The 17920-nt window shown below is 52.2% G+C and overlaps 1 protein-coding gene across 1 annotated transcript in view; it reads right to left on the bottom strand.

The window, feature by feature from the left end:
* FANCA (FA complementation group A) overlaps window positions 1-17920 on the bottom strand; it is an 850506-nt gene that overhangs the window by 678913 nt on the left and 153673 nt on the right. The window contains exon 9 of the mRNA XM_086945786.1: window positions 353-386. Within this exon, the coding sequence (XP_086801912.1) occupies window positions 353-386 (34 nt within the window). The remainder of the gene's footprint in view (window positions 1-352; window positions 387-17920) is intronic.

Raw genomic sequence — 17920 nt, 5'->3', positions numbered from 1 at the left:
CTGCATTCATTAGAAGAGAGTTAAGTGTGTATCTCCAGCACCCTCTAAATAAGACCATCCAATTGCAGCACTAATGGTGCAACTTTGAATGCCCATCACATATATGCCTTCATCTGCTACGTTACTGCGATTAGCTCAAAATGGGTATTCCTCCTATTAACTCTCCACGTTCACTAGTGCAACATAATTTATGTTTTTTAATCTGACCACTATAGAAGTTAAAAAGTTATTTTACAACATTCAAACAGCTGCTCACCCTCTCCCCCGCTCCACCCTTGGTCTTTGCAGTCCTACAAGGGCTTTTGCCACAGCTCTCATACCAAACAGTCCACTGAGCACAGCCAATACTCACAGCATAGCATATGGTCCAGAACAGCGAGGGACACCTGCAGAGGACGAAGAGACAGGGCACAGATTGGTACTGAGAATCTCAGGTCACTCACAGAACAATGTTCATGTCAGCAGATCAGTATTCAGTCCCTGGACACTATCACAGGCGGGGATCAGGGAGGAACAAGATCATCAGAAACTGAGATTTAACAAACACTTTGGCTACAAATAACTCTGCAACCAGGAGGACAAGGACAAACTGAGTCCCTGGAAGACTTGAACATTGACTCCTAAATTTACTTACAGATGAAGTGGCTAAAATCTAGGAGGCAGAGGTGACAACAAAGAATTCTAAACTGGTGGGATTTACTAAAGATGGGGCCCCTTAAGAGACAAAGACAGGTGGTCAGAGAATGAAGGAATGCATATTGCCCTAGACGTACTTAGAACTGTGATTCCTATTTGTCAGCAGCCCTAGACGTACTTAGAACTGTGATTCCTATTTGTCAGCATGCACAGCACAAACCGGACCCACATGAGGTGAGGGGCCAGTTGGAGAAAGGAAAATTACCAGTGAATATAGGGCAGATGGATTGCCTTGGGCCCATGCCAAATGATCAAGGGTGTACTTATTCAGCGGTGTGAGGAGAGGTAGTCGGGAAGAGAACTGCCCCAGCCTTTCTTACTGAGCAAGAAGAATGAGGATTTGACTCCATCACCAAGAATCTATAGGCCAAAGTGTGGGTAGAATTCTCAGATAATTTCCAAGAACCAGCTGAGCACAGTGCAGACAGAAAATATAAAACTTTGTCATCAGACACAAAACAGAACAAGCATTTGCAATGCAATAGGTCTCGCATTTACGAGAGTTAGAGCTATTGGTGTTGTAAATGACAATGTTTTATCCATGTGTTTTGTTTTGGAGTGGAGTGGATGTATGTAGTTTGGAGTGGAATTATGTGGGTTGAATTGGTATTGTTAGTTGTGGAATTGTGTGGAGTGGATTTGTGTAGTGGAATTATGTGGCATGGGGTGCAGTAGAATTATGTGCAGTGGACTGTGTGGTATTGAGTGTAATTACATGGAATGGTATTTTGGGTTGTGGAGTGGTATGTAGTAGAGTTTAATTATGTGGTGTGTTGAATTTTGTGGCATGACGTGGAATTCTGTGGTAATGACTGGATGTATGTGGTGTGTTGAGTTTAATGATGATTGGTGTTGAATAATGTGATGTGGAATGGAAATGTGTGGAGTTGAACTGTGTGGCATGAAAGTGTGTGGCGTTGAGTGGAATTATGCTAATTAGAATTATGTGGGATGTGTGCAGTATTTATGTGGATTGTTGCTATACGACAGTGGTTTTGATGGTGTGGTGTTTTTATGTGCTATTGAGTAGAGTGTAAATATGTGGAGTTGAATCATGTTGCGTGTAGTGGTATGGTGTTGTGTTATTTATTTCATGCTAAAACCTCACGTTAGGTTAGGTGATGTCACGCTATGTTAAGATAGCCAGTTTTTTGGGGGGGTCAGAAAAACGAAATATTTGTATTTACTGCTGCGTTTTCTTCAAATTCCTCACCTACGGCCAGATAATAAGCACCTTCAGCCCCTGACTTTGGCAGGAATTTAAAGGATAACCTTGGAGGGTGGGTGGACCTAAACTGTCATGCACACTTAGAAAGTGGCCACCACTTCTACCACGGCCCTGAACATTCCAGCCCCACCTCGGCCCCCAACCAAGTGAGCCAGAACAGAAAAATTAAAATTATAATTTTGCGTTATCTATACTACTATTATAAAGAGAGAACACAAACCTTTGAGCCAGGTAAACTTGAAAAGTACACCACCAATCAACACACCCAAGACATCTTTGAAAACCTCAGGGCAAGCAGAAGGACATAGGCTATTAAAAATAAAAAATATACGTTGTTGAAAAAAATGTCAAAATAAAAATAAAGTAGTCCCTTGCAAGTAGCGCCGGCCGCGACGTCTGCGTGATGACATCATTTGCGTTTGCGCTCCCTGGCAACACTTCCGGAAATGGCGCCGAAGATCGCGAACTGCTGGGAGGACTGCCGCGGCCCTGCTTGCTGCTGGGCAAAGTGGCGGCCTGTGCGGGCGGGGCGCATGGAGAGTGGTAGCCTGTGCGGGGGGGGGGGGGGGGGGCGCCTCGAGAGTGGCGGCCTGTGCGGGTGAGGCGCCTGGAGAGTGGCGGCCTGTGCGGGCGGGGCGCCTATAGCGGGACCAGCGGCTGAGGTAAGGATCAGGCGGGAGGGGGGGCTGGGACGGGAGGGGACAGGGACGGGCCGGGGCAGGAGGGGGCCGGGGGCAGAAGTGCAACAAGCCTCAAATGCTGCCCCCAGCCCCTTTCTGCCCCAAGCAACGCTGGGGCGGGCTGCTAGTCATTTTATGTTTCCCTTTTCAACAGCTCAGTGAGGAGTGGGGCAATGTTCCTCTGCCTTAGCGAAACGGCAGCATCTAAGAAGTGTGGGGTAGGGCATCCGCCTCACCACTGACTGCATTCTAACTGCCAGGGATCTGAGACTCACTTCAGTGAATTTTAGCTGTTGAAAGCAGTTGAAATCTCCAAGAAAAATAGTGGAGGAAACATGAAAACCGGGACGGCAATACCAATTCCCATATGTTAATTCACAAAATCCTCTAATAAATGTTGTGTTTCCGCCACTGAAATGACCAAGATCAATGTTACTGGTAATTCAGAGGGTGGGGAAGTAAAGGGGATTATCTGAGGTCACTCCAATAGCATCCGAAGTCATGCAAATTCAGCCTTATGGGAAATAATAGAATTTAACTGAGATTTACTGAAAGGGAGGGGCAGAGAGAGACAGGGTAGAGGAAAAAAAGGAGAAAGAGAGGGAGAAAAGGTAGATCAGCACTTCTTGGGTGTCCCTTATGAGCTAATTCTGTACCCCCTTTCCTCTGCACAGTGCATCTTTGCTTTGTTACTAGGTTTACTCTTCATAAATGCTGCCCTCCACACACACACATACACATAAAAAGAAGAAGCAGCGCTAATAATCCTAACACCTATTACTTTGGCATGCCCAAGACAAAATAAACCAATGGCCTGGAAAGCCATACACTCTGCTCATAACATATATTGTGGGTGACAGCTCACATTCCTCCATTTCCTTACGCTGAGCATAAATACATAATGAATTTAATTAATCCACCAAATGAAAGGGCTTCGGCTAGCGAGCCACCTCCACTTGGTTACCTTTCCCGCTGTCAGGAACAGAACATCTTATTTGAAAAAGATTTTATTTCATTGAAAAATATAATAAAGGTGTTTAAAGAAATCGAGATGCTTCGACGCTGCAAATTTTTGAAGGTGTGTTGCGCTATAAAAAATCTGCACATTAGAATGCATTCCTTCTCAGGACCAAGCCTGCAATCTGGAGAATAGGGGATTTAGAGAATATATCTGCAAACGAGGACAGAAGTCTTTGGCACTTCCCTTTAGGCGCTAAAAAAAGCCAAGCATTGGAAATGCAATAGGTCTCGGATTTATTTGAGTTAGAGCTAATGGCATTGTAAATGGCAATGTCTTTTAGCCATGTGTTATGGAGTGTATGCATGTGGTGTGTAATGGAATTATGTGGTATGGATTGGAATTGTTCACCCTGCGCACTCACTGCTCTGCACTCACTGCTCGGCACCCGCTGCTCGGCACTCGCTGCTCGGCACTCGCTGCTCGGCACTCGCTGCTCGGCACTCGCTGCTCGGCACTCGCTGCTCTGCACTCGCTGCTCTGCACTCGCTGCTCTGCACTCGCTGCTCTGCACTCGCTGCTCTGCACTCGCTACTCTGCACTCGCTACTCTGCACTCGCTACTCTGCACTCGCTACTCTGCACTCACTACTCACTACTCTGCACTCACTACTCACTACTCTGCACTCACTACTCACTACTCTGCACTCACTACTCTGCACTCACTACTCACTACTGTGCACTCACTACTGTGCACTCACTACTGTGCACTCACTACTCACTACTGTGCATTCACTACTCACTGCACTCACTACTCACTGCACTCACTACTCACTGCACTCACTACTCACTGCACTCACTACTCTGCACTCACTACTCTGCACTCACTACTCTGCACTCACTACTCTGCACTCACTACTCTGCACTCACTACTCTGCACTCACTACTCACTACTCTGCACTCACTACTCACTACTCTGCACTCACTACTCTGGACTCAGGACTCACTACTGTGCACTCACTACTCTGGACTCAGGACTCACTACTCTGCACTCACTACTCTGGACTCAGGACTCACTACTCTGCACTCACTACTCTGCACTCACTACTCTGCACTCACTACTCTGCACTCACTACTCTGCACTCACTACTCTGCACTCACTACTCTACACTCACTACTCTGCACTCACTACTCTGCACTCACTACTCTGCACTCACTACTCTGCACTCACTACTCACTACTCTGCACTCACTACTCTGCACTCACTACTCACTACTGTGCACTCACTACTCTGCACTCACCACTCACTACTCTGCACTCACCACTCACTACTCTGCACTCACTACTCTGCACTCACCACTCACTACTCTGCACTCACTACTCTGCACTCACCACTCACTACTGTGCACTCACTACTCTGCACTCACCACTCACTACTCTGCACTCACCACTCACTACTCTGCACTCACCACTCACTACTCTGCACTCACCACTCACTACTCTGCACTCACCACTCACTACTCTGCACTCACCACTCACTACTCTGCACTCACCACTCACTACTCTGCACTCACCACTCACTACTCTGCACTCACCACTCACTACTCTGCACTCACCACTCACCACTCACTACTCTGCACTCACCACTCACTACTCTGCACTCTGCACTCACCACTCTGCACTCTGCACTCACCACTCTGCACTCTGCACTCACCACTCTGCACTCTGCACTCACTACTCTGCACTCTGCACTCACTACTCTGCACTCTGCACTCACTACTCTGCACTCACTACTCTGCACTCACTACTCTGCACTCACTACTCTGCACTCACTACTCTGCACTCACTACTCTGCACTCACCACTCACTACTCTGCACTCACTACTCTGCACTCACCACTCTGCACTCACCACTCACTACTCTGCACTCACTACTCTGCACTCACTACTCTGCACTCACTACTCTGCACTCACCACTCACTACTCTGCACTCACTACTCTGCACTCACCACTCACTACTCTGCACTCACCACTCACTACTCTGCACTCACCACTCACCACTCACCACTCACCACTCACCACTCACCACTCACTACTCTGCACTCACCACTCACTACTCTGCACTCACCACTCACTACTCTGCACTCACTACTCTGCACTCACCACTCTGCACTCACCACTCTGCACTCACCACTCTGCACTCACCACTCTGCACTCACCACTCTGCACTCACCACTCTGCACTCACCACTCTGCACTCACCACTCTGCACTCACCACTCTGCACTCACTACTCTGCACTCACCACTCACTACTCTGCACTCACCACTCACTACTCTGCACTCACCACTCACCACTCACTACTCTGCACTCACCACTCACCACTCACTACTCTGCACTCACCACTCACCACTCACTACTCTGCACTCACCACTCACCACTCACTACTCTGCACTCACCACTCACCACTCTGCACTCACCACTCTGCACTCACTACTCTGCACTCACCACTCACTACTCACCACTCACTACTCTGCACTCACCACTCACCACTCACTAGTCTGCACTCACCACTCACCACTCACTACTCTGCACTCACCACTCACTACTCTGCACTCTGCACTCACCACTCACTACTCTGCACTCACCACTCACTACTCTGCACTCACCACTCACTACTCTGCACTCACCACTCACCACTCACTACTCTGCACTCACCACTCACCACTCTGCACTCACTACTCTGCACTCACTACTCTGCACTCACTACTCTGCACTCACTACTCTGCACTCACCACTCACTACTCTGCACTCACTACTCTGCACTCACCACTCACTACTCTGCACTCACTACTCTGCACTCACTACTCTGCACTCACCACTCTGCACTCACCACTCACTACTCTGCACTCACTACTCTGCACTCACTACTCTGCACTCACTACTCTGCACTCACTACTCTGCACTCTGCACTCACCACTCTGCACTCACCACTCACTACTCTGCACTCTGCACTCACCACTCTGCACTCACCACTCACTACTCTGCACTCACTACTCTGCACTCACTACTGTGCACTCACTACTGTGCACTCACTACTGTGCACTCACTACTCACTACTCTGCACTCACTACTCTGCACTCACGACTCTGCACTCACTACTGTGCACTCACTACTCACGACTCTGCACTCACTACTGTGCACTCACTACTCACGACTCTGCACTCACTACTCTGCACTCACGACTCTGCACTCACTACTCTGTACTCACTACTCTGTACTCACTACTCTGCACTCACTACTCTGCACTCACTACTCTGCACTCACTACTCTGCACTCACTACTCTGCACTCACTACTCTGCACTCACTACTCACTACTGTGCACTCACTACTCTGCACTCACTACTCACTACTGTGCACTCACTACTCACTACTGTGCACTCACTACTCTGCACTCACTACTCTGCGCTCACTACTCACTACTCTGCGCTCACTACTCACTACTCTGCACTCACTACTCACTACTCTGCACTCACTACTCACTACTCTGCACTCACTACTCACTACTCTGCACTCACTACTCTGCACTCACTACTCTGCACTCACTACTCTGCACTCACTACTCTGCACTCACTACTCTGCACTCTGGAAACTCACTACTCACTACTCAGCACTCTGCACTCAGCTGGTGGTGTCTGTGTGTGCATGGCAGTGGTGGTGTCCGTGTGTGCATGGCAGTGGTGGTGTGCGTGTGTGCATGGCAGTGGTGGTGTGCGTGTGTGCATGGCAGTGGTGGTGTGCGTGTGTGCATGGCAGTGGTGGTGTGCGTGTGTGCATGGCAGTGGTGGTGTGCGTGTGTGCATGGCAGTGGTGGTGTCTGTGTGTGCATGGCAGTGGTGGTGTCCGTGTGTGCATGGCAGTGGTGGTGTCCGTGTGTGCATGGCAGTGGTGGTGTGCGTGTGTGCATGGCAGTGGTGGTGTCCGTGTGTGCATGGCAGTGGTGGTGTCCGTGTGTGCATGGCAGTGGTGGTGTGCGTGTGTGCATGGCAGTGGTGGTGTCTGTGTGTGCATGGCAGTGGTGGTGTGCGTGTGTGCATGGCAGTGGTGGTGTCTGTGTGTGCATGGCAGTGGTGGTGTACGTGTGCATGGAACCTACTTGTAATCAGACGTGTTGGTTGTCACCAGAATGCTTCGTTACTGCTGCCGGTAATGCTGCCGGATGCTAGGACGTGAAGAGCACACCACTCACCTGAGTCGGGTCCAGCAACTTTTTGAATATCCGACCTCACTTCCTTCCAGAGGAGGATGCGAGGTCACAGCCACGACACACATAACCACTGCCCGGGTCTCCATACTATTAGGCAGCGAGTCAGTGTTCATCTTTCTTTTCCCGCTCGCCAGCAGTTAAGTCACCCATTCTTTCAGCTCAGTTTGATTCTGGTGGTTAAGTGACACCGCGGGAGCATTTCTTCATCGCTCCAGCGGTACTTAGTAATCGTCTCGGGCGGCATCAATGCTGTAGCGGCTGGGAGCCGACAGAGGGCGCACTAACAGCAACAGTCAGTGAGGTAATAAATAGCATGTGAATAAATGTGACATACAGTAGACACGGCCCTGATAGGTAAGTGCCGGTGCTAAGCACCAGAAAGCACCGGTACAATTAGCAAAGCAACCCGCTTCTCCCTATGTACTGGCGACCTTAGGCCTGCTGCTTCAGCTGCGGGGGGCGCGCGCAGCCGTGAACGGCGGCTGCGCGCGAGCACTGGCACGCAATCTGAGAGGCAGGGACGGCACGCGACTGGGGCAAGCCGGTGTGTCCTTTTGAAAGAGGGTGCCCCTCCTTAGGCGCTCGGTGACTTGTTGGGGGCCTGTTGACGACTGTGCACCTGCCCGTCCTTGTGCAAGACAGTCTGTCCAGTGCTCACCCTCATTTGGCGAACGTCACCATGGAGCGCAAAGACACGCCGAGATGAGGTAGGAAGGGGGGGTGGTGTCTGTGTGTGCGTGCGCTGCGGCGAGGGGGGATGTTCTGTATGTGTGTGTGTGTGTGTGTGTGTGTGTGTGTGTGTGTGTGTGTGTGTGTGTGTGAGTGTGTGTATGTGCGGCGAGGGGGGTGGGGGGTCTGTATGTGTGTGCGTGCGTGTGAGTCTGCTTCCAAGGAGCCATGGGAGACAGGAAGCGCGCGCGACCTGATCCCAGTTCCAAGGTGGCGCGTGCACCTCGCTTGTCTGTCTCCCTTGACTCCTTGAAAGCCAGAATGATTACAATAGAGTCTCGGAACGACAGATTGCTTCGCAATCTGTTCGCAGTTCCGAGACCTAAAAAGAGAACTTGTGTTTTCTTAACAATATTTTTTGCAAGAAGAGTGATGCTTGTTTCTTTTCTAGATCATACTGCGCAGTGTTGGTGTACCTGATGTCCCTGTCCTGCGTGTGCGTACCTGTGTCCGGGTGGAGCCGTAAGGGTGTGGGAGCCCCCAACCCCAAAGTGACCACCTGACAGCGCATACTGACACTGTTGGGGACATCCTTTGGCTAACTCAACTAGATGAGCTTACCAAGCACAGACTATTTTTGAATGTGCTCAAATGAGACTGAACTGAACCAAGCATACTTTTGAATGAAAAATGTAAAAAGATATAATTTTAAATATAGTAGGAGTGTTGTATATATTTACACATTCAGGGCTGATCGAGGATATTTTTATTAAATCCAGCATTGCAGGGGGGTGTGGCCGAGCACGAGCTGAAGATGGCCGTGTAGGATAAGGGCTCTGTCGCCCGTCCTATCCCGCAGCAATCCGGATTAACAATCCGCTATATCCCTCGACAGAACATGAGACTGGAACGCTAGCAGAGCCCATCCCGCCGGTTCCGAGGTTCGGAGGAGGCCCAGCAGAGGAGTTATCATGCTCGGACGTCTCGGCCTACGACTAGGCCTAATGCCGGGACGTCCAGTGGCGAGTCTGCCCAGAGGAGGGCTCCGGCCGGCACCTGGAGACTTGGCGGTGGCGCCGTGGGCCGGGGAACAGTCAACAGTCAACGGAGACCTGCACAGTGTGTGGCCCGGGCGGAGAAGTTACCACTGCTTGGCGGAGGTGGCCGCAGTGCCTGAGGGGCCGTGGAAGGGCTCCGGTACGGCAGACAGAGAGGAGAACTGGGGCGAGCCGGCCGCGAGAAGCAAGATGGCGGCGGCTCGTCCCTGAAGTCGGACGCTCTCTGTTGTCCCCCTACCATTGACCCACCCCGGGGATACCGAGACTTGCGCCAGGGCCTGCGACCTGAGGCCCCCTGCTGACTGTGGACCCCAGAATGGCGCTCCTGGCAGCACATTGCTGCACAGCGGTGGCGCAATGGCTTAGGGCACCGACTGACACCATAAGCGAGGTCCTGAAGACTGCGGGGGGCCGTCACCACGAGTCCGGATTGCCGCATTTGAACTGCTGGGGAGGACCGCTCCCCACCGCTCTTGGCTGTGGGACCCTGTGCTGGCGGAGCGATGAGTACTCAGAGGCTTGTGTGACCTGGGGCTGGCTGCGGTGCCTGGTCCCTGAGTAATAACGGGGACAAAGTTGCTGCCTGTGCAGAGAGCCTGGGAAGTGGCCTAAGGGGACAGTGCTGCGCAATCTTCCCTGCAGGAATATTTAAGCGGCGCCTGCCCATTACACCTGGGAGGGAGCTGTGGAGCCGGTGGTGAGACTGGGTCCTGCTGTGGAGTAACAGGGAAGCAGTGGGTCGCATGGTGGTGTGCGCGGCTGAAGCACCGGCTGTGAAGTGGTCAATGACAGCAGCGCATCCCCAACAGTGAAGAACATCCTGCGCAATCCTTGCCTCTGCCTTCTTTGCCTGATCGCAGGGGGAGCCTCGGCGTCCTGCCCAATATAACTTGCTGCATTTGTAATTCTTCCGGCTGGAGCGGTTTGGAGCTGGTCGGGATGGATCTCGCCAAGACCACGGGGACCCATGGTTCCAAGACCACGCAGTCTAATAAGCTGGACCGGTATACCATACCTAAGGAGGCGCAACAGGCCAAGGCGCCCAGGGACTCCGGCTCCGGGGGACTGGGCGAAGAGGAGCAGGAAATCTTGCTTAAAGATGTTATGACCGCCATCACGGGAGTCAAGACCTCTCTGGACACCGTGGCTATCGAGGTCAACCTCATTCGAGCTGACAAGGGAAAGCTCAACGAAAAGGTTAAGCAAGTGGAACTCACGACGGCTAGCCTGGTAGATTTTGTTGCACAGCTCCAGGGAGCATTTAGGGAGCTCCAGGAGCTCCGCAAGTTTACTGACCTCAAATTGGATGACTACAAAGGCCGCCTGCGTCGGAACAACCTGCGCATTCTTGGGGTTCCGGAGAAGTCATTGGGGCAGGCACTGGACCTTTTCGTGGAGGACCTTATTTTAAAACACTTGCAACCAAAAGGCCTCAGTAATTTCCTCGCCGTTGAACGTGCCCACAGGATCCTGGGAGGCCGTCCCAAACCGGGCGCCCCCCTTTGGCCCATGTTGGCGCGGGTCCTAAGCTTCCGCGACAGGGATGTTATCCTCCAACACTCCAGAGCTGGTGCCCCCCTGCGCTACGAGAACTCAGATATCTCCTTTTTCTGGATTTTACCCAACGGGTGCAGCGACAAAGAAGGTTGTTTATGTCAATCAAGCGTGTTCTTCGAGATCAGGGCTTGAAGTATTCCATGTTGTTCCCGGCCCGTCTCCGGGTTGAGGCAGATGGGCAAGCGTAGTTTTTCTACCACCCTGAGGCAGCAGCGGACTGGGTCGAGAGCAGAGGTGCAAGGAGCCAGGCAGATTAAGGTGGAGGTGGCACCGACAATATTCAACCGGCCTGAGAAGATGCCCGCCCAGTGGTTGGACTGTACTGTTTGCAGTGAATTGACATCCTCTCAGTGGTCAGACTTGTATTGTTTGTAGTGTGGGCTGGGCGATGGGAATGGGTGGGGGGCTCCTTTGGGACTCTGGATCGAGTGGTAATCGATTCTGAAGAGATCTGGGGTATGTGTTTAGTAGGGATATGATGTAGAACTTCTGGGCTTGGGTGGGACGGACCCTGCCTCCCCCCCACAGGGGTTTTTCTCTTTTCTTCCTTGAATTTTTCCGGGGCGACAGGCACTCAGCCAGTTTTTTCATGAGCAGTTCCCGACCCAGAGGGCAGGGCAGCAGGGTGGGGGAGTTGGGAGGGGTTGTTTAATTCTTTGGTTGCAATTTGGATCGCATCAGCAGCGGCTATGGATATATTGATTGAGGGAGCAATACTGTTTTTAGGTCTCGCCTGTCGATGCGCATGCGCATCGAGCAAGCAAGACTATGGGGGCTTATCCACTCTTTGTCCAACTTGCAAGGAATCGTGGCGATTCCTTGCAGTGCCCGTGACTTTTAAGCTCAATGCGCATGCGCATTGAGCTTAAAAGCGCGTGCACATGCCCCCAGCCGCCTGCCTTGCCTACTCTCCCGCCCCCTCACTTCTTGATTGCACGGCCGCTAGGCCGTGCCTCCCCTACTCTCCTCCTCCTACTCTCCTCCCCTCGCCGTCTGTTCCCGCACTCCTCCCACATCCCCGCTCCGCCCCCTCCCCTGCCTGCCATGTCGCGTCACATTTCTCCTCCCCCCTCCCCCCAGCCGCCTGCCTTGCCTACTCTCCCGCCCCCTCACTTCTTGAGCCTCCCCTACTCTCCTCCTCCTACTCTCCCCCCCCTCCCCTTATCTGGCCTTCCCTCCGTCTGTTCCCTCTCCCCGCTCCGCCCCCTCCCCTGCCCGCCGTGTCGCATTTTTTTTTTTAAATCACCACTTACCCCCTACCCCCCAGCAATTCCAACACTGACGCCGTGCTGTATATGACGCTTTGGGGAGACGTGTATGCGTAACCACATCCACAGAGTGTTATTGTATTGCAGTGTGTGGTAGCGCTGCAGGAGAGATTTTTCCGTCGTAGCACTAACACTGGGAGGGGAGCCTGCAAGCAGAGTGTAAGCTCTTCCTGTGGCTCTGGGGACCGGGAGGCTGTTGTATTGCAATCCTTCTCTGTGGAGTTAGAGCACCATGCGGCAGTGTGAGCCCCCAGGGTTACAGGACAAAGGTGACCACTCTCATTGCGGCTGCCTGTTTGTGCCCTGCCTTTCCACTGGCAAGTAGACTTCTGCTGTGTATGGAGGGGGTGGAGATCCAGCATGGCTTTTCCAACTCACCCGGCCAGATCTGCTTTCTCAGCCCGCTCTCCTCCCCCTCTGTGTCTGTTGGGATCTTCGGCAGAAGTTGGTACTCCTAAAACTACCTCCCCGCCCTCACAGCTGGATCGTGGCTGCCAGAACTTGGATGACCCCTTTCTATCAGTTATTGCCCCGCCTCCCCTGGCCCAACTGGTCCCCCAGTGGTGGTGGCTTTGGAGGTGGCGTGTTATCGCTGACTGCTAGCATTTGCCGTTTTATACAACAACATTTGGTCATTTAAAATGTGAGAGATGGTAAAAGCCTGTTGTTTTTTACCCCATGTTGTCGTGCCTCTAATCAAACTTTAACGTGAAAGGAGAGTACGTCTGCGCTACATCGATTTCAGAGATACCACGCAGAAATGCATTTACTTTTATTGTCCAACGGAGTCACTAAAGCAGGGAGAGTATGTAACAACAACTTTCGCTCGCACTCCCCCAGAATGTGCCCTAATTAATTGGATGCACTATGCAAGAACTTTCCAACTCTCGCATTGTAAATTGTAGTTCAATATCTCTACTTGTGCTCTTGTCATGTTAACTCTAATGTCATTTCTGTTTCCATTAATTCTAAAGGGCTACAACAACTGATAATTTGCTACTGGTAGCACGCTTGCACAGGGTATTTTTTTATTTTTTTATTTGAGTATTATTTGTTCCACCTTAGATCTTAATTCTTTAATGGTCCATACCTTTTGCAATCAAATTAATCCTTTACTCACCCTCACCCTCACCACCCTCAACCCCTCACCCTCACCCTCACTCACCCTCACCCTCACCCTCACCCTCACCCTCACTCACCCTCAACCCCTCACCCTCAACCCCTCACCCTCACCCTCACTCACCCTCAACCCCTCACTCACCCTCACTCTCACTCATCCTCACTCACCCTCAACCCCTCACCCTCACTCACCCTCAACCCCTCACCCTAACTCACCCTCACCCTCACTCAACCTCAACACCTCACTCACCCTCACCCTCACTCACCCTCAACCCCTCACCCTCAACCCTCACTCACCCTCACTCAACCTCAACCCCTCACTCACCCTCACCCTCACTCACCCTAAACCCCTCACCCCCTCACTCACCCTCACTCTCACTCATCCTCACTCACCCTCAACACCACACCCTCACTCACCCTCAACGCCTCACCCTAACTCACCCTCACTCACCCTCAACCCCTCACTCACCCTCACCCTCACTCACCCTCAACACCTCACAATGACTCACACTCACCCTCACACACCCTCACCCTCACACACAGTCACACACCCTCTGCATAACAACACCTCTCACACCCTCACTCACCCTCACACACACTCACGCAACGTCACACACCCGAAGCCTCACACCCCCTCACTCACACTCACCCTCACACCCCCTAACCCGCACACCGCCTAACGCTCACACCCCCTAACGCTCACACCCCCTAACAATCACCCCCTAACCCTCACCCCCTCACTCTCACCCCACACCCTCTCACCCTCACCCCACACCCTCTCACCCTCACCCTCACCCCCACCCCCTCACCCCCCCACCCTCACCCCCTCACCCTCCACCCTCACTCACCCTCAACCCCTCACCCTCACACCCTCAACCCTTCACCCTCAACCTCTCACTCACCCTCAACACCTCAGCCTCACCCTCACTCACCCTCACTCACCCTCAACCCCTCACACTCACTCACCCTCACCCTCACTCACCCTCACCCACCCTCAACCCCTCACCCTCACCCTCAAACCTTCACCCTCAACTCCTCACTCACCCTCACTCTCACTCAGCCTCAACTACTCTCACTCACCCTCAACCCCTCACCCTAACTCACCCTCACCCTCACTCACCCTCAACACCTCACTCACCCTCACCCTCACTCACCCTCAACACCTCACCCTCAACCCCTCACCCTCACTCACCCTCACCCTCACCCTCACTCACCCTCACCCTCACCCTCACTCTCACTCACCCTCAACCCCTCACCCTCACTCACCCTCAACCCCTCACCCTCACTCACCCTCACCCACCCTCACCCTCAACCCCTCACCCTCACACAGTGCAATAGGTCTCAGACCATTTCAGTTAGAGCTTTAAGAAATGTTTATGGCTTTTTTTATTTGTAATTCTTTAGCATTGGCTACAGGAAACAAAAATGCTAAACATTTACAAAAAAAACCCATAAACAATTCTAAAAGCACTAACTCTAATGGTGCGAGACCTATTGCATTTCCAATGCTTGTTTGTGATGTTCAACAAACTTAGAGATGGCATCGGTCGGGGACAGTAGGGTTAAATTGATGAGTTAGAATGTCAACGGGTTGGGGGACAAGATCTAGCGTAGCGTAGTTCTTCAGTGCATTAAGCGCCAGGCACCTGATATTGTCCTTCTGCAGGAGACCCATTTGATCGGAGGCACATGTAAAGCGTTGCATAGGGGGGGGGGATATGTTTTATTAGACCACGCAGGTTGCACCACGGGCTCCAGGGGAGTTGGCATATTAATGAAAAAATCCTTCCCCCTCGTGGTGCAGGATACTTCATCTGATGCGAGGGGAAGGTATGTGGGAGTCTCGGGCACGTGGGAGGGCCGCCCTATCACCTTCCTCTCGATTTATGTGCCTCCGGTCCTTCAGGCCTCCACTTTCAGGGACTTGGGTTTGCTGCTGTTGGAAATCCCGGATGGCCTCTTGGTGCTTGGAGGAGACTTTAACTCGGTGGTCGCTGGAGATTTGGACCAGCACCCCCCGTCCGAGCTCCCCCGTTCGCACAGCTGGTTGCCCAAGTTTTTAGATTCCATGGGGATGGCGGATGGGTGGTGGGCCTTTCATCCTGACTCCTCCCAGTATACTTTCCATTCAGGGGCTCATGGGAGTCTATCCAGAATTGACTATTTCCTGTTACCTGCTTCGCAACTCTCCCACATACAGGAGATAAAGCATCTTGCCAGAGGCATTTCAGATCACTTGCCGGTATGGCTCCATTTGACGCTCGTTTCCAATAGGTGGGGCAAGTGGCCCCCATTAATTCATGGTATTTGCGAGATCCCCATATCCGGCGGGAGCTCCTTAAAGCCATTGAGAATTACTTCAATGAAAATGAGGGCTTGGTTGAGTCCCCCCAGGTGCTCTGGGAGGCATTTAAGACGGTGATAAGGGGTCAGGCCCTTTCTCCTATCTCGGGGGAAGAAGAAGGAACAGCACAAGGAGTTGGTGGCACTGGAGGCAGAGGTGGGGAGGCTGGAGGCAGATTTGGGACCGGACGTCACAACTGGCAAACTCCATCTTCTCAAACTTAAAGCAACAGGAATACAGGGCGCTAGCGACAGACCAGGAAAGGGCCATAGGCAGAGCAGCTCAGGGCCGAATATATGAGGTAGGCGATAAGTCCGGGAAACTCTTGGCCTCGTTGGACAAGAAGGAATGGTCAAGTAGACTTGTTCCGGAACTTCGCGGTCCTGACGGTATTCCCCTGTTAGATCCGCAAGGTATAGTGGACTCATTTGCAGCCCACTTCCAGGCTGAATACACCTCGGTTGCTCCCTACCCGGTTGAAGACTCCCGCCAGCTGCTCGCTGACATTACTTTACCCAAACTGTCAGGGGTCGAATGTGACCTCACGGACAGTGACTTAACTAACGAGGAAGTGGAGGCAGCAATCCGTGCTCTCAAGCTGGGCAAAGCTACGGGCCCTAACGGGTTACCGATCGAACTGTACAAGCTTAAACCTGACAAACTGGCCCCGTACCTGAGAACCATGTACGAGGACTCGAGACAATCGGGCCTCTTGCCTTTGGACCAGCGTACTGCCACCATAGTTACCATCCACAAGGAAGGAAAGCCCAAGACCGAATGTGGCTCTTATAGGCGATATCTCTGCTAAATGCGGAAGCCCAAAATCCTTGCTAAACTCCTCGCCACTCGCCTCTTGCCGGTGATTGGGACCTTGGTCCATCCGGACCAGTCAAGTTTCATACCGCACTGTAACACGGCGCTGAACCTGCGCAGAGTTCACTGGGTATTGAGCAGGACGTCTACTATACTGGAACCGGCAGTCATAGTTTCCCTAGACGCAGCTATGGCCTTTGACACCATTGAGTGGCCATACCTATGGGCGGTGTTAGAGAAACTGGGCTTTGGTCCGAAGTACGTCCAGTGGGTGCAGGTATTGTACTCCCTGCCTATTGCCCAGGTAGTGGTTAACAACAAGAAGTCAGCGATCTGGCAGGGCTGCCCTCTGTCCCCTCTGCTGTTTACCTTAGCGCTGGAGCCACTGGCAGCCTGGATTCGTTAAGACTTGATGGTTTGGGGCATGCGTTGGTCCTTAGATTGGGAAGATCGGATTTCCCTTTATGCGGACGACATACTCCTTTATTTGACCTCCCCCAGGAGGTCCTTGAGTGTGATTCTGTAAATTTTCGCAACTTTTGGAATGTAGTCCGGTTATTCCATAAACTGGAGCAAGTCTCTCATGTTTGTGGTGGCAGGCGAGCCTCCGATCCCACCGAGTGGGTGCCCGTTACTGTATCGCACCAACGGGTTTACGTATCTGGGTATCTTCCTCTCCTTGGACCCTTCTCTCCGCTATTCTGGCAACCTCCAGCCCCAATTGCTCCAGCTGCGCAAAGATATCACCAGGTGAAAGACTCTTCCCCTCTCCCTGTTGGGAAAGGCCGCCTTGTTTAAGATGATGTCCCCGCCCAGATTTCTGTATGCACTCCAGAACTCTATGGACCCGATACCTGCACCATATTTTTCGGGAGGTGAAGAGCCTCCAGCGGGATCTTTTGTGGAATGATAAACCTCGAATTGCCCTTGCCAAACTATCACAGAACTGGGAGTTGAGTAGGATAGTGGAGGTGCCGTTGGTGTTGGATCCCGCGCTTGCGCTTTTAGGATACTATAAAAAGCTACCCAGGGCTGTGCGCCGTTTGGTAGATATGGGCATGCTGGTTGCCCGGCGGGTGGTGGCACTGTGCTGGATGCGGGGACCGACACCCACTGTTAAACACTGGCTGCATGATATCCTGTACTGCTGTATGCAGTCGGAAAATTATAATGAATTGCTGCCACCACGGAGTCACCCAAAACATTTTTGGGGGCTATTCAGAGCACAGACACATGACGGTGTCGAAGGGGCGGGATCTGTGAGGT

Source organism: Lissotriton vulgaris, chromosome 12, assembly GCF_964263255.1.
Source record: "Lissotriton vulgaris chromosome 12, aLisVul1.2, whole genome shotgun sequence".
In the NCBI taxonomy this organism is placed as follows: domain Eukaryota; kingdom Metazoa; phylum Chordata; class Amphibia; order Caudata; family Salamandridae; genus Lissotriton; species Lissotriton vulgaris.
Note: the sequence above shows the minus strand (reverse complement) of the source record. Positions and strands in the feature narration are given on the sequence as shown.